Here is a 26,273-nt window from a genome sequence, read left to right as displayed (position 1 = left end):
CAAATTGAAGAGAATGTGGCAACCCCCTTTTTCATGAAAAGCACAGCACTCCTCCCCCATGCTCTTGTATGTCTGTTCAGCTTTTGTTTCTTTTGACACTAGTAGGTCAGCTTGTGTCTAAAACTTGAAGAAATGTCAGTTTGCCAATATTTCTTGTTTCCTGTTTCCTGAGGGTAGTGTCACTTGACTACTTAATTCTGCAGGAATTAAATTTCTGAAGAATAGTGACTCAGACAAACTTAGAACTCTTCTCTTTAATGAGTGTGCAAGGTAGTAGCTCAGGGTTTTCTAATTATCTTAAACATTTTCCTGCTCAGATGCTAACTCATAAAAGGAGCCTGTTTAGGCCTACTTTTAAATACCTCAAGTGCATTCAGAGGTTGCTTTCCTTGGGGGATTCTCCTGGGATGACGGTTGCTGTTTTTTTGTGATGCTTTTATATATTTTTGTATTTTTATATGTGTGTGTGCGTATATATGTATGCACTTTTTGATTCATTTTTATTAAAACACTAACTACGAAGTTGATGTATCTTGATGTATCCTCTTCTGAGGAAGTGTAACTGACAGCAGAAAACACAATCCTGACATCCCCACAGGCTTTTCCCAGTGTTCAGGAGCCTATTAAAGCAAGAGAGAGCTCGGGACTGTTGAAGGGACTGCCTCATTCTCAGGTATGCTGGAGCAGTTTTTTGTTCCCAGCACACCCAGGGAGGCTGGTGGCAAATTGCCCTTGCTTCTGGGCTGTTACAGGGGCACTGTCAGCTGGCCATTAGTGCTGCTGGTGATCAAGGGTTGTGTCACCAGGTACCTGTCTGAGGAGCCCAGTTCTATCAGAAATTGGTTTGAATGGCATGTGCCAGCTTCATGTTAATGAAGGATCATCTGATTTGAATGAGTGGGTAATTACTTAAGTCTCTTAGAGATGACTCTAAAGGGTGTTCCCTAGCAGGCCAAACCAGTGTCAGTACTCAAAACACCAGAAACCTCCATTAAATTCTTAATTATTTCATGGGAATGAAGTAGTATTTACTGTCTTCTAAAATACAGTATTTCGATAACTTCAGTAATGAGCTTCTGCAGCTCTGATTCCCAGTGTTAATTACATTGATTCTCATGTGTGAATACATTTGTATTGTAGTGAAAAACAGGTACTGAACTTGTTTCTTTTGTTTGTATGTTAAGCTGGACCATCCATCCCCTCAGTAGTGGCATATCCCAAAAGAAGCCAGACTAGTACTACAGACAGTGACCTCAAAGAGGAAGGAATTCAGTCAAGAAAATCCAGCAGTAGTGCTGTTGCAGGAAGAGGAATTGCACCGGCTAGTCCAATGCTTGGAAATGCCAGCAATCCCAATAAGGCTGATATTCCTGAACGTAAGAAAAGTTCAGCGGTTCCTAGTGTAAGTAGAAACACTTATTTATCAAAAGTTACATGTTTTTGAAGGGTGAAAAAGTGTCAAACCGTTGATTTATTAGTGGTGCTGATTTTACTTCTCATTCATCAAGAGTAAATGTAAATATCTTATACTGCTGCTTTTTTTTTTTTCCCCTGCATCAGTCAGCTACTCAAGTTACCTCTTTTATATTCCTGAAGTAGTTAGTAGGATATCTGTTAGTGAACAGAGATAATTTGGGTATTTAAAGATCAATTAAAAAAAAGAAAAAAAGAAACTGAACCCAAAGGCTGTCCCCTGAAATTTCATATGAGTTATTGTGATATCACCAATTACTCTTCTGTGGCCTTTGTACAGAAGAGTGAAATCTCTAATTTCATTATCCTCTTTTATAGTTTCATGTGTATAAGAAGCCACCTAATCTTTGTTCTCAACATGCTATTCCAGGTCATAGTTAGTGTATGTTAAGATTATCAAAGAAATGTAGCTCTAAAACCTGTCAAAGTGTATTTCAACCCATTTTTAAAAGCAGTGTCTGCCTTTTGTCCTTGTGGGCTTTTTCCGCCAGCCCCTAAACCTCAGAAACAACAAAAACAAGGTGCATAACTAGTAAATTTACAGGGTTGAGCAGTAGGCAGTGTGCCAAAAGAAGGAAAATCCTTTGTACAGTTTGGCTTTAACTTGTATACTCTGTGGTGCCTCCCTCTGAGGCAAAGCTGGAAATCTGTTTTCATAAGCAGATTTCATTAACTCTCATCGTGTAACATTTAATTTCTAAAACGTCAGGATTTTGTATTGAAAAAAGTCCTTTTCAGAAGAAATAACCTCCCAGTCCTTTATTCAACTTACAATGGAGTGATTTTTTTTTTTTTTTTAAAAAAAACAATTTATCCCACAAAGCTGTAATATTTGGTCATATACTTAGCACCATTACTTAGAACTTTCTGAGCTCACAGCTTTTTAACAACCTGAAGCAAAAGAAGTAAAATAAGATTTGTTTTACTTTATTGGCACTGTATTGTCAGTTGGTTCAGTGGCTGATAGTGACTTGGCTGGAGGGTTTTGGCAGAGAGATTACATGTGAAGACACATCTTCTATGGTAGCAGCTGTTACTCATAAATGTGAACAAAAGCTCATGATTGTGGGGGACCCTTCTCTGATTTTTGTGGTCCCCTGCCTTTTCCCTTGGTTTTTGATCAGTCCAGAAACCATTCAGATTTTGTTTATACTTACATGATAGGATAATCAAATCAGTTTTGTCCTACATTGGACTTCAGTACTGTGTAGTGCTTTATTCAAGAGCCTCATATCACAGTTACAACATTCTTTACCTTTAGTACCTTTAGCATTTTGATCTGTTATTCTACATCACGCCCAAATCCTGGGGATTTACTCCAGTAGCCTTGCTTCAAATTTCAAACTACTATAGCTGCAATAAAATTTGAGCTTATAACCATAGGATACTTCTCTCTTCTGATGCAGTGCGCAGTGATCCAAGTGATCTTTTGCAAACAGTGGTACAAGGTGGTGAAGATGGAATCAAACTTGTCATGTCATTCAGTCAATGTTTAAAATTCTCTGTTTATAGCTCTTCCTGTCAGACAGTGGAAGCTGTTTGATTGTTTTTTACCTTTTTGTTTGTTTTTTTTTTTCCCTGCTGGATATAGTCTTTTGCTTTCTGACGTTTGGGGATGGAGGGAAGCACTGACTTCTTACACAATTCCTGGAACTTACTAGGGAGTTTTATTTCTTACAGTGTTGGCATGCATCTAGAAGGAAAAAAAGAATGTTGAAGTTACCATATTGTCCTGAAGTTGAAGAAAGTTTGAGGTGGAATGAGTTTGTGTTCTCACTGAGCACTTAAGTCCTAAAATCAGTGATATGATGAGAAAAAAAATCACTGAAGAGGTAGAAAAATACTGTTTAAAATGAATTATTACTTTGACAGATACAGCAAAAGTAGTAGAACTGGTCCTCACTGGAGACCCTTAGCCAGTTGCGTGCCACTCTTATAAAATAACAAAGCTTACAAGCATGCACTTAAGGATAAGTATTGTGATTTTAGAGCGGATAGCTAAGTCTGGGTTTGAAGTAAGGGTTTCTAAGCTGTACTTCTAAAGTTGACAGAGCATTTAAACTCTTGCAAACTAGTTCTGCAAGCTAAACAAGTGCATGTCAAAAACCTCAAGTTTGTCAGGCAAATATCAAATCCATAATCAAAACCTGCTACAGGGGTTGCATAGTTAGCAGCAACAAATAACTCCTTGTTTAATAGTCACAGCTTTGGATTTTTCCTCAATGCTTGTAATAAGGCTGCCCAGAGCCCTTAGTATAGCTTTAAGAAAACTGGAATAGGGGAACAGATGGTATGTTTGGAAAATCATTTGGGACCAAAAAACATACTAGTGCTCTTAAGTAAATAGATTGGTTCATTATTGTAAGTCCGAAGCTGATTCTTTGAAAGTCTTTGATCAGTCCTCACCTTGGTATCTCTCTTAATGTGAATATAGCCTTGCCTAAAAGTGGACACAAAACTAGGAAAGAGGAGGACTCTGTACCACAAATTCATCCTTTGTGCCGTGATTGAACCTTGTGCATGTGCTCAGAAGTCTCAACATGTGCTTTTGCAAGTGTCAACACCACCTGCAAAGAAGGCAGATGACGGCAGGAGGATTGAACTTATGCAGCTAGCCCTGACCCTAAGGGTTGTCATTCCATCAGGGTCTGTAGTGCTGTTTGACACCAGTTTGGGGCTTCCTGTGCTGTGCACCTGTGCAACTTAGTCATGTCCAGAGATTAATAGTCTGTAGATTGGCTGAACAAAAAAGTTGTAGCTGAAGAACTTCCTTGATGCATCATGAAAGGTCTTACGCTAAAAAGTGTAAAGGCCCCAGTACAAAGGCTGTATTCTTCCTAAAACTGAAACTTGAGAGCTTGAAATGCTTAGATCTCCTTTCACAACCTCTGAAATCTGAGCCAAACATAAAAAAAGGTATACTGATACTTCTTTGCATTCCAGAAGGAGTTGGGAAAGTGCATCTTTAGAGTCCTCTGATTTCAGATATGAATACCAAAACTTGTCCACTCCCAAAGCTGAAAACGCATAGTCTTTAAAGCTTGATCCAGCACAGATTGTCATCTTGTCTTTCTTGACGTATAACATCACAGTACATTTTAAAGTTATGTGGTATCTTCTCAAGGGAAACAAATACCTGATGTTCTAAGGGAGCAGGTGGAAAGAAGGAAGCCACCCATTATTGTGTGTTTCTCACCAGAAAAACTGCCAGATATTCTAGGTGCTTCATTCTCTTAATATGTTCAGAAACACAGGACAAAATGATCTGCAAATATTAACATGCAGTACTTCAATGTACCATTGGTTTGCAGTGTGACCTCTCAAGAACATATAAACAAAACTTCACCTTAGGTGCACAGCTTTCATTGCTGGCAAGTTTAGTAAAGAGAGGAGAGTTTGTACAATGACAAATGTCAGAGGAAAGTAGAAGAATCAGGGATGATGTGGTTACGGGGTTTTTTAAATAAACACACTCGAAGGCAGGGATGTGTGAGGAGTGAGGTACAAAGAAGGGGCTAAAAGGACTTCTGTTCATGCTTGGCACGTGCCTATCCCTAAGGAATATCCAGTGAAGAATACCTGAGAACCCACAAAACAGCTACTTACATCTTATGATTTAATTAATAGTTCTGATAATCTACAATACTCTTGATACTCTTTATACTTTTTAACGCCAGAAGGTTGCACAGTCGACTTTCTCATTTTTATTTGTGTATTCATGTAAAGATGCGTGACTGGCCACCAATCTTTTAAACAGACAAGATGGCTTCATTGTCAAATCTGCAGCTCGGGGATCATGTTAGTTGAGACACCCCATATAGCAGATATTGTGCCTTAAGGCACTGGAAGAGCTTTTGCTGGTTATTGAGAATACTCCACTTTAACAGTTTTATTTCAGGTTCAGAAACAAAAAAGGTTTGGCTACTCTCCTTTTGTGCTTGAACTACTTTTTCCTTTTTTTTTTTTTTTTTATCCTTCCCATGATTCTCTACTGTGACCATTTATGTGAAACCTTTTCTTAATGCTATTTTTAAAATCCGCTGAATTTCCCTTGTCTGTCATAGCAGTAATTCTTCAAAGAGCTCCAAAAGGTTAGTTGAGCATGATGTCCCCTGCCTGATTCTTAGTGGCCATCCTTACTCAACATGTGCTTATCCAGGTGCTGACCAGTTGTTCCCTTAAGCTAGCCTCCTCCAAGACTTTCCCCAGCAGTGATGTTTAAAGTTAATAGTCTATTTTGCTTCCTGCTTTGCCCCGTGATCCTTTTCTTTAAAGAAAAGTTTTAAAGGTTTTCTCCACTTTCCAACCATATGCAGTTACCTGTGTTATGTTCTTGGGGTGGGAAGAAAAAATATAAGGCTTGCCGGCTTTTACTTCCTCTACAACCTGGGGGTGCATGTTTATCTGGACCACCATGCTTTTCCTACAGTAATTGCATCTAACGTTTTATAATTCTGTTATCTGTGAATTACCCAGCTTCTCAGTCGTTCCTGGAAAATTGACCGCCAACTTGGGCATATCTCCACCCTCTTTCTCTGTAAAGACAGAGGCAAAGTAATTCTATTTCTTTTCTCCCCTCTAAAGTAAGGTCTGTAGTTTTAAATTCCCCTGGTTCACTTGTCCTCAATGTATTATGCTTGTATTTAGATGTATATTTTTTAAAATGTCTTATTAAAATTCTCTGCAATTTGTCTCTTTAATTTGACTTATTCTTCCCTGTTTTTAAAAATTGTGTAGTTTTATAGTATTTTAATACTAAAAAGTCCATGTTTACCTTCCCACTGAATTTTACCACATTTGTTTCTTCAGTCTTTGCTTTTCCTGTCTTGTTTAAGGGTATGATTTTAACTAAAGGAAAATTCTACAATCTACAAGTGGTAAAGTATTTAAAAAATAGACCATAAAGACATAAGTTATCCAGACGTAGATGAATGCTATACATGCTGAGAATTTGTAATTTAGAACATTGGTAATTAAAAACTTTGAGCAAAATTAATTTTGAGCCATCAACATAAGAGAAGAACAGCTTGTTAGAATTATTTTTTCTGATTCCATTATTGCTTAAAAATACTGGAAAGTGTCTGTGTATTAACTTATTTAATTATTGTAAGTTTTATAACTATGTAGAACTAGCATGAAGTAAAACAGACTTCAACTGTATGTAAACTTAACCCCAGAAAAGCCTTTTGTGGGGAATAACAAGCCTATGTTTTTTAATTGTAGAATAATACTGCCCCTGGAGCAATGACGCGGCGCAACACTTACGTTTGTAGTGAAAGAACCACTGCTGATAGACATTCAGTGATACAAAATGGCAAGGAGAACAGGTATATGAAATGTCTTCCTATGGTGTCTGTCCCTCGTCTTCACACTTCCAAAAAGTTGTAATGTCTAATTTAAAAATCGGTAATATTCTAGTGTAATTCTTAATGAAAGGTGAGTACAGATGTTTGGTTATGGAGCACTTGTAAGTATGTTGGGATTTTTTTTTTTCCTATACTTAATTCATACAGTCTTTATACTTAGAATGTAAAAGGAAGTTCCTAATTTCTGATTAAGTACATGTCATATTTGTACAGCCTTCATCTTAAATCAGTTGTTAACTGCTGTGGCCAAACAACATACGCTTGTAGAAGAGGCTTATTCAGGTCAAACTACAAAGTCCATCGTTCTTGGGCCGTTCTCTTTTTACATTTCACTCTAATCTATACTTTGGGATTAAGTCTCAGGGAGAAAGTCGATTTTATTTTATTTTTTTTTTCCTGAGCAAAGGTGAAACTGTGATAGGCCATTGTCTTGGACTAATAACGTTCCTTACTGATATTCTTGTAGTCTGCTTCCCAGTATTTACAGAACTCATCTTGAGAAGGGAAGCACTAATATCTCCATATTCTGAGTGAAAACAGTCAGAGGAATAACAGGTTTCTTCTTACTTTGCTGAATGAGAGCCTGACTGCAGCATGCAGTGGAATTGGAGTTAACCATTCATGGGTTAGTACCGTAGCAACATCTAGTGCCATTCTTCCTCCCTGTGTAACAAAGATCGAGGAGAGCTGTAGAAAATAAATATAATTGTGAATGTAGACATTAGGTATAGAGTAACAATTGTGAGGAATACCAGTGAATTTCCTGGCTGGCTGAGGTGTTTTAAGATCCAACCAACTGTTGTTCACGGAGTTTTACTGGTCTTGAAAGCTGGCAATGATTAAGTAGCTGACCATTGCCAGGAGAGTACCCAGATAGCTAGTACTTAATAAAAATGCTTAAGCTTGGAGGAATGTGTACCTCCCTCCTACTCTTCCTGATTTTCTCCACCCCTTCCTAATTTTGTGATATACTGTAAAGGGTGGGAAGAAAATACTTTTCTTCTAGCTCGTATTGAAGTTGGTGAAAGATCTGCCATTTTTGCACAGAATTTTTCCTCATCCTCTCAGCAGTTTATAAGGAAGAGTGATGAAGTTGTGATGTTGAATGGAAAGTCTGTTTTGTCCCTTGTTTGACTCCTGGAGCCTAGGGATAAAGAACATGACTTTGACCCTGTCTCTTCCTCCTAGCTTTCTGCAAACTGAAAGTGATTAAGGAAAAAGTCAAGTATAAGTTTGAAGAGTGCCAAAAGTCTAGCTGGCCACCTGGGCCTGCAGTCAACTGTCTTGTGAAGTACAGCACGGCTATTTGGTACTGTCTTTTAGTGTGTCTGTCTCAGCCTTCATTGGTTAGTCCTTGTTAATGTTACCAAGTTTGTTTAGATTAAAGCTCATCATCCTTTCTTTGATTTGATATGTTAATAGCTTTTTTCTTTCCAAGCTCTCTTTGGAAAATGAATCTTTCTGTCCAAAATAGTTTTGGTCAGATTTGATCACTTGATTTCTTGTTTTAATAACATATTTGTTCATCTTTAAACTAATATCTTAGCACTATCTTGTCTACAATTTCTTTATTACATTTTTTAAAGTTAGATATTGCTTACTAGGAATGCTTGAGATACAGATGTCCCCTTAATTTAGGAGTAACTTCATATTCCTAAGAAGATGTCTTTTGAAGTTATTTTTTTCCCCTCAGCTTTGAGTTTCTCAAACTATTGCCTTTCTGCTTTTTGTCACATATGGGCATGAAGCTCAAAGTTAATATTGAGTGTTACTTGGCAACTATATTCATTCTATTTTATATCCATAATTGCTTATCGTTATTTTACCTTTTATTGTCAATATGGTATCTAAACTTCATTTACTTGTCCTACAGACTCGCCCTCTGTTTGGGTCATTTGAAATGTCTGAGCATTTGTATTCTCACTGTCAGGGAAAAAAAAATCTTCATGGCTTTTTATTGCATACTTTTGATTACTACTTTGTTAGTCTTTATAGAGGGTTAAAATGAGAAAAGTTAATAAGAATGCATTGTTAATTGTTTTACAGTTGGGAGACTTCTCATTGTCTGAAATGCTTCAACACTAAACTGCACATTTGTTTTGGCACAGTTTCAGAATTACTGTGATTTGGCACAGAATTCAGAATTTACATCTGAATATATTTTGTTGCTGTAACTGGACAAAGGCTTAACTGATCACATGAAATGCAGGGACCTTTAATGCAGGCTAAATCAACATGGCTGTTGATGGGACTGGCTCTTCAGAATGAATTCTGCCTGCCTTCAGGTGTCTCTGTAGTATCCCTAATTATACACCCAACTTGGCAGAAAGTAACTTCAGAAACTTGTCAAGGTTACAAGATCTGAAATAGAACCTGGGCTTTGTATAAATCCAGAGTTTTGTTAAAAATGCTTTTTCTGCTTTTGAAATGTCTGTTGGTGACGTGTTAAAGGCAGGAGTAATTATAGAGACTGGATTTTAGGTTTCCTGTAGCTGTGACCCAGTGAAAACTTGGGAGACGATGCGTGCAAGATGCGTGCATTTGAAGTCTACTTTCCATAGAGAAAGTGTTAGTTTCTATGTTGCACATTGAATTCTGAGAAGGCACTATTTCTGAAACTAAGGAAGCTTTTGAAGAATCAATAGTCCAGGTAGTGGACTTGATGTTGGAGAAAGTAGTTTTGAAGACCCCGTGCCAGATTGGTAGAAGCAAAGGGTTTTTAAGTCTCACATCCCTACTTCAGCATATTGTGTGGCTGACACAGGCATTCTGCAGGAGATGACTCGGTTGGCTTTCCTCCAAAGTCTGAGCATTAATTAACGCACTTGGGGACTCGTGAAACGCTCTTCATAATGATAGGCAATTGCTTGAAATCATTTGTAACACATGATTTACAACAGCCTCAGATTTTTAATAAGCCTTGGCACTAATTGGTGAATGTTAGCACGCTGTTTCTGTGTTCCCAGGCTAGTAATCCAAGGAAGATGATTTCTAGCAAGGCTTTAGAGTAAGATATATAAATGCTTTAATATGTGCTCTCCTGCCTTATTGAAACCTTTAGTTATTACATCTTTGGAGGCAAATGACTAAATGGAACGTGGGTCTAATGTGTTGTGAAACTAGATTCTTTATCTTTTACAACAAATTGAGAGGAGAGGAGCTAGAAGTGCTTGAGAGGCTAGTGACCAATTATTTGGGGATTACTTCATTTTGGGGTATTGCTTTTTAGATGAGTGTTCATTTCCTTACAATTTCTCAATACCCGGGTGCAATGTGAAAGCTGGGCTGTGTTGCAGGATTTGTTGTAGTAGTGCTTGTAGTTGGCAGCCTGCTTGATTCAGCATTGTAAGGAGATGCATGCATGACTCAGATGAAGTTCTCTAGATTCTGAGAAGTTCAAAACAGAAAGTAGATTTTGCTAACCGTTTTAGCCAGCAGTTCTGATGTCTGAACTGCAAGGTGTTTTTTCTGCTAGTGCTTTGTGAGAGCTAAGCCTGAGAAGTGGGTCAGCTGATACTTGTAGCTGGACTGACATTCTCCTCTCCAAAGTCTGACATACCAAAATGAGATAACAGGACTCGAATTTCAGTATGTGTAACCATGAAGTAGCTTGGAAGTGAACATGCAGTGTCATGAAACTGTCACTGACAATCACTGATTTCTTAACCTCAAACAATATTTTTGAATTAGAATTGCCATACTTTTAAAGTGAACTTAAGATGAATGACACATGGTGGTGTAGGCTGAAAGGCCAAATACATCTTGTGGCCTCTCAGTTTTCTTCCATACTTACCATTATCAGATAGTGTGAAGGCTGCAAAGACTATTGTGTCCCAAAGAAAGAAAAAGATTTCATGCTTCTATTTTAACATATTATACAGCTGGCAGCTTACTGGCCGCTCTGCTAAGACAGCACTGTATACCTTCCTTCAAAGCCTGAATGGTAATTTAGAGAATTTAAGGTCCATGGCCAAGCAATATGAAATGCTTTTCAGCAGTCATAGCTCTTTCTCTAGAGATCACCAAGTGTTATTCATTGCCTCCTACATGTACAGGTTGATTAATAGTAGCCTTTTTGTTTGGGCCTCTCTGGACTTGTTAAAGATCATGATATTGTTGTTTTCAATTGTGCCTGTGAAGTCCCTCAGTTATCAGATGTAGATCGAAATTTGACAGCTTGCCCACCTTACAGCAATTCCTTCTAACATGGACACATTCTGAAAACAAAGTGTTTCGCTGCAGTAATGAAGCCATCATCAGTCTTGTGGAAAGTGCAATTGGTGGGGTTTTTTAATGCATTTTTTTAATGTTAAGACCAGTATGAGTTACATCAGTGCTTTATACTACTCTTTGGGACAGAATACTGGGTTATTCAGGTTCTGTACATCAAGGAGGGTATCACACCAAATTAATGCTAATGGTAAGAGCATGATCACTTCATAGATGTCAAGTGCTATAGTAAGGATGCTTTTTAAGGGGAGCGTAGGGTAGTTACTGCTCTTTACATCAAGGAGGGCTGTTAGAGTTCGTGTTCTTTGATAAATCAGTTAATAGAAGGAAAAGTTTGCTTTTTTTCTATGCAGTAGTTTGTTGTTGGTCCATCATGCTCTTCTTTCTGCCTCTGCCTGAACCCAAACCCCCTCACAGCCTGACAGAAATGTTCGCTTACGCAGCTAGCCCTGCTTCAGTTTGTACTACATCCTTCTCCAGTGTTCGGCTGCGACATCAGAAGTCGATGTCCATGTCAGCCTCTGTGCACACGAAGATGATGTTGCCTCCAATAGACAATGGCGCAGATAACTTCAGGCCTATGTAAGAATCTGAAATCGTTGTGAAACTAACTTATACCCACTGCTTCTTAACTTTGTGCTGTGGAATTTTAGTCCTAGATTGTTCTAGTATACATTGCCCACAAGATGTGTGTTTCCTCATCTTTTCAGTCTTGTTTACATTTGTCTTGTGGTGTGTCAGGCTGTCTGTGACATAATCCTGCAATAATGAACCTTAATTTTTTCCTAGTGTTAGGAGTATTGGACATTCCCTATTGTCATAGTCTGTTGGAGACTTTAACTGTGTATCCTGAAGGACTTCGCTACTCGGAGTGGTTTGCTTGTAGAAAATTTTGTGTAGGATTTCAAATTAGTAAGATTTTCAAAGATGTATATATAGAATGTGGAGGGAGAGACACTAAAGTTACCTATTGCTTCTCTTTCCTGGGAGGAAACTTTACTCGTCTATTCTTTTATCAGTCTTCTCAGTGAAACATTGTATGCCTAGTTTATCTGGTCTTTTCCAGGACACTCCTGTTCCATTTTTCTGCCTATGTAGGTTTCTGTTTCGGCAGCCTTTTAATCCTAACTTCTTACAAGTTTTGATTCCATACAGTGCTGTAATAGCGTTGATATTCCAACCCTGGCCTATATAAAAGTGTCTGTTTATGCTTTACTGTAGTAGTGTTTTGTGTTTCCTGCGGAACCGTAGTGCTTCTGTAAAGAAGTTCTAGCATTGTTTTTTGTTTTCTGCTCTAGCACTATTCCCGATCAAAGAACTCCTGTTGCTTCAACTCACAGCATTAGCAGTGCAACCACACCTGATCGTATTCGTTTCCCCAGAGGAACGGCTAGTCGGAGCACTTTCCACGGCCAGCTCAGGGAGCGACGTACTGCTACCTACAATGGACCGCCAGCCTCCCCCAGTCTGTCCCATGAAGCAACACCGCTCTCACAGACTCGAACCAGGGGTTCCACTAACCTGTTTAGTAAACTAACTTCAAAACTAACAAGAAGGTAAGTCTCTTGAAATGGTAATGCAACATCTCCTTGTCATCGGGTGGTGGAAATACCTAGTAGCTGATTGCTTAGGTGGTTTTATCCATATTCTCTGATTAATGGCTTAACAAATTCTGCAGCTTAAAATGCACTGGCTTACAATTTTTTTTTGTAGGTCTTTTTGGTTACAGAAACCATTTGTTTTTAGCAGTTGAATCAAACGGGATAAAAAGCGAGACAGTTTGTGCTGTTTCCTTTGTGCTCTTCATTCTCATGTCTGAGATACAAATGCTGCAGAGCTGAACATTTCAACTCCAGTTCAAAAGCTGCTCACCCTTACTGTACAGTCTATCAGTAGACAGCATAAACTAGGATTCCAGTCTTGATATTTGACATAGAAGCTCATTAGAAGCTCAGCTTATGTTTTCTGATAACTTAGGCTGCCAGTGGACAATGGCAGTACACAAATACTGCAGGTGAAAGAGTAGAGGCAGGAGACAAAAGCTTCTTTTGGCAGCAGTGCTAGCATAGGTCATAATTAAAATAGTGGCAGGAGTATGGTTTCAGTTTAGACAGGAGTCTGGTCAAACCTTGAGAAACTGACTCCTATTTTGACCTTTAGTTCATGTGCAGATTCGGGTTTCGGTGTGCAGGTATGTTGGTCTAGCCAAAGCCTAGCTTAAGCAGGTGTTCCTGCACTAAGTTTTTATTCTAATTGGACTTCTAGTTTCAAATCCATGTATGATTTAAATTAGTTCCTACAAACCCTAAACTTGAAAACCACCTTTTTCTTCTACATTTAAAATTTGTCAGTTCACATACTGTGTAGTTCAGACCACTCTGATATCCACAGCTTGTGTTTGCAGAAGTGAGGCTTTGTTTTTCTTAAGGTAATCTCCATGCTTTTGTATCCTTCTCATCATGTGAACTTTTTTGAAATACATTATTGTAATCTTGGCCTGCTTGCTTTTCTTTTAAGTTTTATGTCACATCAGCACCAAGCCATTTCCTTCCTGTCTGTTCTGTGACTATACATGCCTCCCTCTCAGCATCCTCTTCATAGTCTTCCATTCCTATAAAATAATGCTAAACCAAACTCTAGTTTTTCACAACTGGCTGATTTCAATTTAGGGAATGAATTTATTTAAAATGTGAGATTTTTTTTCTGTGAAAAGCAATAACGCGAAGACTAGCCTTTGGTAAATGTTTTACCCTGCTCAGCTGTCTTCTAGCTAACGCTTCCTTGGGAATACTGTGCTATATGAAATTATAACAGATAAGAAATTAAAACATAGGGACAGATAAAAGAATAATTTTGGTATTTGTAAGAATTAAGTCATCTGCTTTTTCTCAAATGAAGTCTTAATCAGACAGATCCTTTTGGCACATCTTTCTGTCTGTGCTTTTGTTCGTAATATCCTGACTGAATTTTCTGTCTGATGTTCCAAATGTGGACGCTCAAACTGTGAACTTGCAAGCTTTTCGCTCACTTGTTTAGGCTGCATTCAAACTTCTACCATTACCTCAGTGTTTCAGCTTTCACAGTGCAATGTGGTTTTCTTGAAGTTTTTCCGCACTGCTTTTGACAATAGTTTAAATTCCATCTGGACTTGATTAAATAACATACAGTTGTAACACAATAGCACTGTTACAGATGGTTAAGTTTGCACTTGGAGGACTTCTTACAGTTGGGGCTCTGTTACGCTAGGTGCTGTACAAACTAGTAAGGAGGTGGATAGTGCCATCAGAGGACATGGTTATGTTTCTTTTTAAATATTTTTTTTAAAAAACCCGTAAAACCTGTTAATTTATTCTAGCATTCTCTGTGGGGAATCAGAATCCTTTTGATTATGAACTACTTATGTTCTGGTGTAGGCCATTGTTAACAGCTTCTGCACTAAATTAACTAAATACTTAAGGCAGTTTTTGGCACAACATGGCTGACCTAATGTTGTGAAGGAAGAAACCTAACTGAAGATACTCAAGATCTAATTATAGAAGAGTTACTGATTTTTGCTTTCTCTTTGGAATATATGAAGAAGATCCAAACATATTTTTATGTGACCTTGTAGATTGTGAGTTTGTGTTTCGACACCAGTACGTATTTTAATTCCTAATAACTATTGGTGCCATGTTTCCCAGAAAAATTAAGTTTGGAAGTAGCAATGCTAAGAGTTTGACTCTTTAGACCCTAAATCATCTGCCTAATCTCAGAATGTATGTAGTGTAATTTCATTGTGCATTTTAAATGAGATCTTTTTGCATGTTTCGCTCTAAATGGCTTTTTCAATTTATTTTGTACAAAACTTTTTGTTAATTATTATTTTGGCTTAATTTCTTTTAGAAACATGTCATTCAGGTTTATCAAAAGGTAGGATTTATTTATATTTAAAAAAAAGTGGCTCCTGCAATTAACAACAGATTTGGCTTTCTAGCCTTGGTTTTCTGAAAACTAAACTTTCTGCTGAGGACTAAATACTTTCTCTCTTGAGAGGAAAGCATAGAATAAATCCATTAACTCATGATGATACTTAAGAATCTGTGGCACCTGTATAACAAGATGCTAAGCATGCCTTGTGAATTCTTCTTTCTTTGATAGAGTTGGTAGTGCCAAAGTAATTCTGTTCTCTGTACTAATACACTTAGCATGCTTATGTTTGAAGAATGAGGTGTTTGATAACAATGATGAAAGTATAAACAAAACATAAGGTTGCAAGCAAATAAAGGTAAGTGATGCTAAATTTACATTCTCTATCTTTTTGTTTTATGATATTTTGTAAAAATCAGTCTGAAGTGTTTTCTGCAGTTGATACAATGGAAAGCAAACTGAACAGAGTTGTGAATCTCAAGAGTTTTGCATGAAAGACTGAATGAAGGTGCAGTAGTGGCTGTGTATTTTAAAATGGGATGCCTTTGCTGAAGTGAATTACAAGTGAACTGCAAATAGAGCACTTCAGTTATAAACAAAAAGTATAACGTCTATGCAAATTTGTTAACAAAAGGGAAAAGCTCAGAAGTCTGATTCACATTTCACGCCCAAAAGATTGAATTTAGTTTTACAATTTGAGAATGATTCAGCTTGCTATATATCTCGTTAATTCGCTATGACTCATGAAAGTTGGTTATGCAATTTTGATCTGCAGGTAGATTTTCCAGTATAACTTTGTAATACTCTATTTATTTGTATCATATCTCGGAGTTTCTTAAAGGGGATGGTACTTCCATTTTCCAACTACTGATCAAAAATAGGGAGACAGTACCAAAAAACAGACGTCTGTTTTAACTTTGAAAATGCAAGTCTGTGCATGTGATTATGGTTTGAAGTTTGTCAGACCATTTCAAGGAAATACTTAGATTAGGGAGACCCAAGATATGTAAATTGCTGACTGAATTTGGGTTTATTGTGTACAGTCTGAGTCTAAATGTCCCTACCCAACTAAACAAGTAAATTCCATACCACAAGAAGAAGAATAACAACAATAATCGGAGCTCTTCCAAAAATGACTGTTTAGAACTGGTGTTGGTTGGGTTGGCTGGCATTGTCACAAGCTTACTTGAGCAAAGGAACATGCACCAACTGTTAGTTTAAGGAAAGAAACCATCCAACACAGCATACAGATGAAACTGAGCAGTAGCAATAGTTTTAACCTATCGTGCATCGTGAGCTGTGGATACGTACTGCTTTGTGAGGGGGAGCTTTTGAGCCTCTGTAGTCACGTTGCTTTTAAAAAAGGGATTGTGATCTGTGCAATCTCCGCAACTGGATGCATGTAAGTTTGTTACACTGCTGCTCTGAAGAAAGATGGAAAATGCTAGTATGAGTACAATATTAAGCTAGAAAGTTATTGTTCAAATTTGAGACTTAAAGCTAATATTTTGATGTTTTTCAACATTTTCCTTTGACTTGAGGCCAGGAATCTTAGACTCTTGTGGAAATAGCTGCTATAGCTTCCATGAATATGTCTTTGAATAAGAGATTTGCTAAGGCTTACACCACCTACACAGGACTAGACTGTGCTTTTTAAATTCTGTTTTAAGCGTGTGTGGTATCCCTCCATACTTGATCTGCATGTAGGTACAAAATGAAATTGAAAATGTTGGGAGTTTTGACAGTTTCTTCTTGTGTTATATGCTGTGAATCTTACCTAAGCTCACTGTCACTGATACTGAAAGAACTACTGTAACTCAACAGCATGTGTATATATATAGTACTGCAGCATCATTCTAGGGAGCTGAACAAAAGTAGATAATCTTTCGCTCTTTTTTTTTTTTAAACTACTGAGTTCTAATACTGTACTTGGTACTCAGAGGTATAAAATATATATATATCTTGCACCATGCCCTGTGCTTGCCATTCTGCATATCGTGGAAGTGTAACTTCTTTTCTGACAGCAAAAATCAATTTCTGTGATCTGAATTTTATTGTAGCATCTTCACTCCATTTCCATAAATTGATCTTATTTTAGCATCTTCCACTTTTTGCTGTTTTTCCACATCTTTTTTAGACAGTTTTCTTTGTATCTACTTGGATTTTTAACACAGAGTGTACAAAGATGTAAAGAACAGAAAACACTGCATGACTCAGATGTATGGAAACATTCTTATTTTTGAAAGCCTTTCACAAACCATAAATGAGGTAGTGTGTAGGCATTGCATGACAAGTGAAAACATAACTTTCCTATATATTTGTTCCATTCTCAAGACCAAGGAGCATCTTGGTTCATAAAATTAATTTACGTAAACATACAAGCAAAAGCAGAACATCTAGAGCATAAAGTAGCCAGTTGCAGCTCCCGCAGAAGTGAGGGTTGTATTAGCAGTGAGGAAGCCTCGGGCTGCATCTGACTTGCAGAGCTACCAAAACAATACTGGCAGTACAGTGAGTAACAGTTCCCAAAGCACCAGTGCTGGGCTGTGGAACTGGACCATAACCATGTCCTTTGTGAAGAAAGGAGCATCTAGAGAGACTGGTACAGCCCTCCAAAGCTTGGCATGATGGCTCATATTTGAAGATGCACGTCACCAAATGCAGTTTCTTGTGCTAAATGAATGGAACATTGATGCATGGAAAAACATGGGAAAAGTAAGGATATTCTGAGAGGCTTCTGTGAAAGAGTGTTTATTATTTGAAAGTGGCAGGTATTTGGTAAATAATGACCTTTCTTAGATTGAGAGTATAGTGGTTTAAAAACTGAACAGTTTGGCTGAATTTCAACCTAAAAAGGGTCTAAGAACATCATCAGGGATTTTTCCTCGCAGACGTTTCTGGACAGATTCCAGTCAACAGTATGGCTTAATTGTTGGGGCAACTGGTTATGCTTCTGTTTCTCTACAACCTTTGGCAAGTTTAAAAAACAACACAAAAACCCACACAAAACCCAGAAATCCCTAAATGCTTGCAGCTCTTAACAAAGCTGTCATCTTTCACTTCGTAGGAACACAGTAGGCTCTTCAAAATTCAAGTACTCTCAATTTTTCGGTTGAGCAGTGTCTTTGAACTAGTTGCTTGCTTTGCCCAGTAAAACAAGCCTTGCCCAGATCATCTGAAAGGCATGGATTTGTTCAGCTGGTACACGTGATGGTTTTCCCATCCCACCTTCTTGGTCCTACAGAGTTGCTGAGTTGTTCATGGATTGTATATGCAGGCCTTAAAATCTTTTTCTACCTTCTCCTGTATCCTCCATAGGCAAGTAGCACAAGATCTCATGAATATAACCACCATTAAAACCCCACTGTGAATTAGTTGAGGACTTGTCAGTTGTTTTCTTCTTGCTTCCCTTACCCTTTTTGTTTGTGACAGCTGTTCGTTAGTCAGTGGTGAACATTTCCTAGCAGAGACCCTGTCGTACTGCGCTGTGCAGTTCCTCAGAGGGAGGGTTCTGATTAGATGCTGTTGTGACAAGCAGCTCATAGTTGTGTGACTTACCACTTTCTTAACTGAATTCTATTGCAATAGCAGTGTGAATTTTGAACAAGGAGCAGGCTCCATAGCCTATGCAGCAAGTGCTGCCACCACGTTCCTCACAGCACTGCCACAGTGTCTTTCCTGGTGGCAGGGACTGCACAGGGTCATCTCGCAATCCTGGTCCCTCACCATGACCCTCAAAAGGAAGGAAAGGAGGAAATTAAGTCTGGTAATGCTCCACACACCCTCGTGTAAATACTGCTGTGCATCAAAAAAATAAGCTGTCTTACATTCCTGTCCCTAGACACTTGTCAATCAAAGTGCTTTAATAATTCACGTTATTCAGTTAAGCTGTGTACTAGCTTAGAGTAGTCTTGGTAAGAGTCTTACAAAGGCAGCTTCCCTCTGAGCAGAATTAACACTGAGATGTTGAACCATGGTACCGCAATAATGGGAAGGTAGAGGAAGATTATTTTCCCCTTAATTCTGCTTGATACTGGGCTTTTAAAAAATGGTAGTGATCAGCAATGTGGCTTTAAGCGATGCAAGAAGACAGAAAGTTTAAGCTTACTCTTGGATGCGGAAGATGCATCGGTGTGGGAATTAACAGCATGGAGTTACCACAGCTCAAGAATCCTGGATTTGCCTCTAAACTTTTGTTAAAATGTATATGCTTCTTGTTCTTTTTGCATTAAGGTATTTGGTATTGTTTAAACACCTAATACCTCAGATCTGATGTGCATGCAGGGTGACCAGACTTGTCTGTAAATTAAGTATTTTTTTCAAAAGTATATTGTATTCCCAAATAAAACTTCTAAAGATCATTAGCCTAAAAATAATTGGGAGTTATTCCTCTTCTAGGAGGTACTTACTAAATAATGCAATAACTTCAATATGCTTTGTAACTTTTGTTTCACATTTTCTGCTTTTAGAAGTTAAACTTTGTTCATTGAATTCTACAGTATTAATATATATAAACACACCCTGTAAGAGTTAGTTATGGTCATCTTAAAAACTGTAGCGTTTAGACTTCCATTTGGTTTGGCAATGTGTTACATTCTGAGTTTGGTCTAACCCATGAAGTTCTTTACATCTTTGTCGCTTTGTATTTTAACACACCTGTGGTATGATTGCAGTATCTTTTAGCAACTACTCAGATATTGTATATTGTAGTGTAAGATTTGTCTTCTCTTTCCCACTTCCTTTTGCTTCTGCATTCTTTTCAATGAGGCTCCCGACTGAATATGAGAGGAACGGGAGATTTGAGGGCTCAAGGTGAGGGTAAAATTTTTGTTTAAAATGTTCCTTAGGTGAGTTTGAACCTTTCCCCCCTTGATTATGTGGCATAGTGGCTTCAGGCAGCAGCTTTTGTTTTGTGTAAGGCTTTGAAATTAACAAAGAAGCATTTCTGTCTGCAAGACGGCTAGTAAAGCACTGACTGACTTGGTTCTAAACTTTCATCTTTCCTCTTGCCTTTTCCCTTGTGTGGTGTGGTTTTTGCATTTTAGTTGTTAAAATTTGCTGTTGTCTTGTAGATGTGTAGGTAAGTGGTCTCTAGTGAGGCTGCAAACATGTGGAATAACCATTGAAGTGTGGTAAGATACTTCTCATCTCCAAAATCACAGCTAGTTAAACGGTATTTTTCATGTTATACTCTTCTTCCAAAATCTGCATATCAAAAAAATTAGTAGAAATTATCAAAATTGTGCTGGTTTTGGCAGCTGTTTTCAAGTAGAAAAAGCTTTCAAAAATAAAATGAGCATTGAATAAAAGCTGATGTTCTCCCATTACGGCCTTATTAAAATAAAAACTTAAAGTTAAAACAAAGCACTCTAATTCGCTTGCTGAATTTTATAACATCTGGCAAATCACATAGCTGAATTTGACATCATAATCCTGTGACTTGCAGTTACTGGCAGTCTTTCTAATAGAACGTAAAATTATGAAATAGGTTTATCTTTGAGAAATATATTTAGTTTTGACCTTGTTATCACTTTTTATTTTTCTTCATAATTGCCTCCTTAATGGTGGTAGAACAAAAGCATTGTGTAACCAGAAATTCATTGCCAACTGTTGTAAAGAGCAGCTTGACTTAATATTGTAAAATGAACTTCGAAGCTCAATGTGAGACCTAAACTGCGTGGTTTGGGGTCAGTTAGATTAAGCATTTTCCGAAAATGCTTAAGCATGACATTCTCTTTTCTGAGGACAAGTGAATTTGAAGAGGTGACTGACAGCACGCCAATATTCATAGAGCAAATCTGTCACATTTTTTCTCTGGCGATCCAAATGTAGTTCCTTATTCTTCAGCTCCGTGACCACTGATTTTAACTGAAGTAGAAGAGCCATTGCAAATTAGAAATTTCTGGAACATTTCTGTGTAACTGTCATTACCAAAGGAAGAGGGGTTTTTTTTAGTAAAAAAAAAAAAAAAAAAGTTGCAGACTTGGGAAATGCAGCCTCAATGTTTTTTGCTTTATCTTTTAGAAATGTGACAGTAATCGTAACCCTCTAATTCGCTGTCTTTACCAGCAAGGTTGAGGAGGTGTCTGATAGTGACTTCAAACTCTCCTTCCCACATTGCAGCCTCAAAGGCACTGAGCTGCATAGCTTGTAGCAGCAAGATTTCATCACTTTACTTCTGGTGGTTGTTGGTATTAAACAAGTTACTGACCAACTTAGAGATAAAGTATTTCCTCCCTGTTGAAGGTAACCCCAGTAGCCTATGGTGTGGTGATCCTCTCAAACATGTACAAGTTCAGAAAAGCCAGAGTGAAACTGAACCAGCTCAGAACTGGGCAGCGTATTGCTGACCTTGGGGCAGGAGGTGGGTGACCCCTGGCATGGGCCCCTGGTCCTGCTGTCCTTCCTCCTGCTTGCAGCTAACTACTGTGCAACTCCGCGGGCCCTCCCAGTGCTTGGTCTGCAACATGCTGCACAGGAGGAGGTGCAGAGGTGTTGCCACAGAGGGAAGTCTGCTGATCACTCATATTGAGTGACTGTGTCTTCCCTCCGTCGCAACACAGAGGAACCCCTAGGATCTTTCTGCACGGGCTTGAGCGGGCATCTCCCATGGCCTGGCACTCCCATGACCTGGGCTAAGCACCCTTTTGGTGCAAGTCGCCACTGTTTGAATGTTCCAGAAACTTCTAGCACAGAACAGGTGTTTCAGCTGTCCGTGTGGCCCAAGAATAGGGGTTTGAGCAGAACCTGCCTTAAAATCAATTCATAGGTAATGCACGTAGGTCCTTCCCCTTGTGCTCCTGACTCCAGTGACTTCCAGTTGTGTCATGCGTTGTACCATACCTTTGTTTCGGCCCCAGCAGCTAATGCTTTACCTTGTGTGTACAGCAGCTAGGAAAGTGGGGCATTGCTCGCAGCCGGAGCCTCTAGATGCTGCTCTAATACTAGTAGTGTGCATTGAGTTTTAGTTTGCTTTACTAACATGAAGCGTGGAGAAGGTAGCTGGCCCTGCTAACTAATAAATTCCTGTCTTTCAGCCGCAATGTAGCTGTGGATCAGAAGGATGAGAACAAGGAAGCCAAGCCCCGGTCACTGCGTTTTACCTGGAGCATGAAAACCACCAGCTCCATGGATCCCAATGATATGATGAGGGAAATACGAAAGGTCTTGGATGCCAATAATTGTGACTATGAACAAAGAGAGCGTTTCTTGCTTTTCTGTGTCCATGGGGATGGGCATGCGGAAAACCTTGTACAGTGGGAGATGGAGGTGTGTAAACTGCCAAGACTGTCCCTGAATGGAGTTCGCTTTAAGCGGATATCAGGAACATCCATAGCTTTTAAAAACATTGCTTCCAAAATTGCCAATGAGTTAAAGCTGTAACAGGAAAAAATAGTTAAGTTGTAAATTAGTTAGCAATTTCAAGTGTTTTTGAGAATTCCGATGGAAATGTATAGAATAACATTTAGGCAATAACTTCTGCATCCTTCTGAATAGTGATATTAAAAAAAAAAAAAGCTGCTGAGCTGGGAGGGAGAGTTGGACTTTTTTATAAGTGCACTACAGCATTAAAGTTGCCTACTATGTAAAATATTACCCCTTCTGCTTTATTTCCATTGCTCCTAAGTCTTTGACATAAATTGAAACACAGAATATATTCATTTAAATATGCCTCCTGTTTGTGTGGACGTGTGAATGTACAGTATGTGTGTATAATATATAAAGTATTATATGTAAACAATCCATTTACAACATCAAGCTGTACCAGTACCTCTTTTTGGGCTAATTTTGGTGCTAAAAATTGAAATGGCCAAGGAGGAAACACTTGAGTTAATATTTAAAATAACTGAAGCGATAACCAGTAAATGCAGGTTTACAGTTCACTGCTGTGTTAAGCAAAAAAAAAACAACAAAAAAACCACCAGTGTGTGAAGGGTTTGGATTTATGGTTGTGAACATTATTAGTCCTGTTTTCTAAGTAGAACTCATGAGATTATTAAAAATTCACTTTTACTGAGTAAGTCTTGCATTATATTTTGCCCAGCTATTTATTATTTAAGTCTGAATCAAATTTTAAAAGTGTAGTTGATTTGTGCATTAAAATTTGGGTAAACGCTTCCATTCTTCTGCTTCTGCTCAACTACTAAAATTGTATCTTTGTCCTTTTGGCTTATGAGTATTGATTGCAGCTAAGAACACTTCTCTGTTGTTCCACTGTTCCTCTACAGAATGAGCAGGATGTGCTAAATGCTGACTAGTGACTTTTTCTTTCAGACCAAGTTCTCCACATTAGGTGAGGTCAGACTGATAGAAAGCACAAAAGGATTCTCAAATAATGACCGTATTTTGAGGCAAGTCGCCACGTCCAAGTCTGTGCCGTCTGAGGTATTGCTGCACGTGTGGCAGCACTGTCCTTTGTGTTCTGGGCGCACACAGTATTTAAACCCAAAAGTGGGAATCAAATTGGCTACTTAACTCCTTTATCGTTAACATCCAACTTGCTAAACTACAGCCATAGGCAGTAGCGGTTAAAACTTTTCCTTGCAGCTCTCTTCCAGCCTGCTTCCACTTGGCTCTGGTTGTATTGCTTTTTATGGCTTTGTGCCAGTCGTGTCTGTAGCTTCTGCTGCAGAGGGAGTCCACTGTCGCTCTTTTAACATGCAGTGTGGAAAACTTCCCTTGATGAACTCTCTGATGGCCAGCTAGCTTTCTGTAGGACGCGAAGCTACTCTGGGATGGTCCCCACTTTTTAACAGTCGCTGTGGTGAGCCAGATTTGATTTTGCAAACTAGAACAAAGAGATTTCTTATGCGTTGTTTCCTAGTGATACTTGTTTATTTCATCGAGGACTTCTGTAGATAATATCCTGCATTATCTACTTGACTTTTTGTATTGATGTTTTATGGTTATATTTCAGTGAAGCACTTAAGCATGTACTTAACATGTGCTTTAAACTGGAGCCTAAATTTGCATTTTAAATTTGCAGTGAGCTAATAGTTATTCATAGTACACAGTTCAGATTTGACCCGAGGTGAAAACGCAAAATCCTTAGCATTTTGCAAGTTAGTTCTTGTGATCTGTAGTCTGTGAAGGCAGCAGACTTCCCCTCATTTCCCCCCTAAGCATTGGTATTGATTATGCTAGTTTAAAGGGTAATCATAGTTGTTAAATGTAGTAGATGTTCCTGAATTTGCATTTTATTCTCTGTATATTCTGTATCATACCATGGCTTGAGAACTCCAGGTGCTACCGGAGTTCATTTGGCTTTCAGTGCTCTGCCCATGCCTGTGCTGCTCAGTATGGTTTTTTCCATGAAAACTCCATTTTGTAATAGCAATAAGACATTTCAGGGCAGTCATTGTACTTTCTCAGGTGAATGGTCACCTATCCTTTCACTTCCTTTGTTTTAAGCACTCCTCCAAATGTATTTTTTTCACCCAGCAGTGCACTTTGTTGTCTGAACTGAAAAAGTGTTCTGATAAAATGATGTAAATCTGTATTCGATGGAAGTTCCAAAAGGTTTCATATTAAATGTTTTCTGAAATACTCTCTTCCTACTTCACCTGTTAAGTATGTAATTGTTTCTAAAAAGTCCACCAGTATCATACTTTGGATATTTAAAGATTGTACTTAAGTATTTTTCTTAGTGTTCTCAAAAGGTTCTTTAGGAGTAAATCTGTATTTGAGGCATTAAAAAAAAATTACTTATAATCAGAAACAGGTTTTTAACAGCTAACTTCCCAAATGCCTTGTAAAATTACCAAGTTGCAAGAATATACCCGTGTTTCTTTAGCATACTGCCACACTTACTGTTCAAGCCTCTAGAAGATGTCTGGAAAGGAAGACTGCTTTCTTCGGATCGCCAAACCGGGGATGAACTTCTTCCTGAACACAGGCCTTTTACTTGCGCATCTTCCTTGGGAATCTGTGTAGGTTTATCAGCACTGCTGCTGCTATGACTCTGCAGAACTACAGCTGTCTTTTCTGTCCTTAAGAGACAAATCTTAAAACCAAATAGAGGTCAGTGCACGGTGATGAGATAGCAGCAGGCCTAGGCATTTTGAGATGTGCGTCTAGCAACTGAGAAGTGATTTTATGTAATGGCATGACTGGCGTCATGGAATGTGTGGTCCCAATGGTGTGTTCGGGGGTGTTTGTAATGGGCTTGCGACTAAAGATTTGCATCGCTAAAACCCACGTCATCCAGCTCTGACTATGTCTTTTGGTTGCAGGGTCTGGCAGAGAAAAATATCTTAAGAGTTGGGGTTGCAGGGGGTTGACTGCTTTAAACAAAAGTGTTTATAAAGATAGGTGCATTAGAAAAAAATAATACCAAGCAGCTACAAACAAATTCAGATAAACTTTTTCCTCATGCAAGCCTTCCCTGTATTTGGGCTTTCTTAAAACACTTCAATCTGACCTCTTTACAAGTTCTAAGGTCCTTGACCATGTTGAGAAGAAGTGGAGAAAGGTAGGTCAGTGGAACAGCTAGTTCTGGGTTCAAAGGTTTTTAGTACAGATTTGGGCAAGGTTCACCTTTTTCTCGTGTATTACAGTGAAATTTCAAGATCAAATATAGTGGGATACCCTACCCCAGTTTTTTTTAATTGCTGCATTTTTTTGTCAAGATTATTTAAAAAAAACCCAACACTTTGTTAAATTAAGTCAGAGCTTCAGTGAGTCCTTCTAGTCATATGGAAAGACTGAAGCAGATCTGGAATTTTAAATAGACACCAATTTGGTTAAAAGCTCAGACATCCATGGGCCTATTGGGATAATGTGTAGAGGCTTTTAATCAGCCTTTCCCACAGCTGCTGTGTCACACACCGTGTGGTGGATTGCAGTTTAATTAGGACTGCAGCCAGCCCTGGGAACCATTTTCTCTGTTAAGCCCTGGTCTGGAGCAGCAGCTCTAATCATGGCTACTTCGAGTTAAAACCCTCTTGGCTGGGCTGGTTTCGGTTCCTGATGGGCTCGGGTGCCTCACGCGGTGTCCTGCTGGACTATTCTTCGTATTTCAAGGGTGGGGTGGTTGGGTATTTCTTGCTGTGCAGTCTGCGATCAGCTATCGAAGACAGTGTCTTTTCTTGGTAGCCTAAGAGTTAAATATTTAGAGAATCATGGTCGTAGATGGTATTTCTGCTGTTTGAGGGAGTCGTACTAATGTAAAATTTTTGTGTTCTAATTCACATTGCAGCCTAAATACAGTTTTGGAGAGCTGATCCCACTGTAAATTGATGTGTAATTTTAAACATTGATTTGCAAATTTCCCCCATTTCCAACTGTCAATACAATCTC

General features: G+C 38.5%; 1 protein-coding gene across 19 annotated transcripts in view; it reads left to right on the top strand.

Moving 5' to 3' along the window:
- Positions 1–24,521, top strand: part of MARK3 (microtubule affinity regulating kinase 3) — a 63,743-nt gene extending 39,222 nt beyond the window's left edge. For 2 of the 19 annotated variants that reach the window (XM_037395542.1, XM_037395541.1), the window contains 7 exons: positions 1,185–1,402; positions 6,697–6,800; positions 11,487–11,651; positions 12,368–12,625; positions 14,952–14,978; positions 19,743–19,787; positions 22,013–24,521. In XM_037395542.1, coding sequence (XP_037251439.1) covers positions 1,185–1,402; positions 6,697–6,800; positions 11,487–11,651; positions 12,368–12,625; positions 14,952–14,978; positions 19,743–19,787; positions 22,013–22,358 — 1,163 coding nt within the window. In that variant the 3' untranslated portion in view covers positions 22,359–24,521. The remainder of the gene's footprint in view (positions 1–1,184; positions 1,403–6,696; positions 6,801–11,486; positions 11,652–12,367; positions 12,626–14,951; positions 14,979–19,742; positions 19,788–22,012) is intronic. The other 17 variants (XM_037395524.1, XM_037395526.1, XM_037395525.1 and 14 more) reach the window with 11 other exon arrangements.
- The last annotated feature ends 1,752 nt before the right edge of the window (positions 24,522–26,273 follow it).

The sequence above is a fragment of the Falco rusticolus genome, chromosome 7 (assembly GCF_015220075.1).
Source record: "Falco rusticolus isolate bFalRus1 chromosome 7, bFalRus1.pri, whole genome shotgun sequence".
Taxonomy (NCBI): domain Eukaryota; kingdom Metazoa; phylum Chordata; class Aves; order Falconiformes; family Falconidae; genus Falco; species Falco rusticolus.
This window is presented reverse-complemented; position numbering and strand designations above follow the sequence as displayed.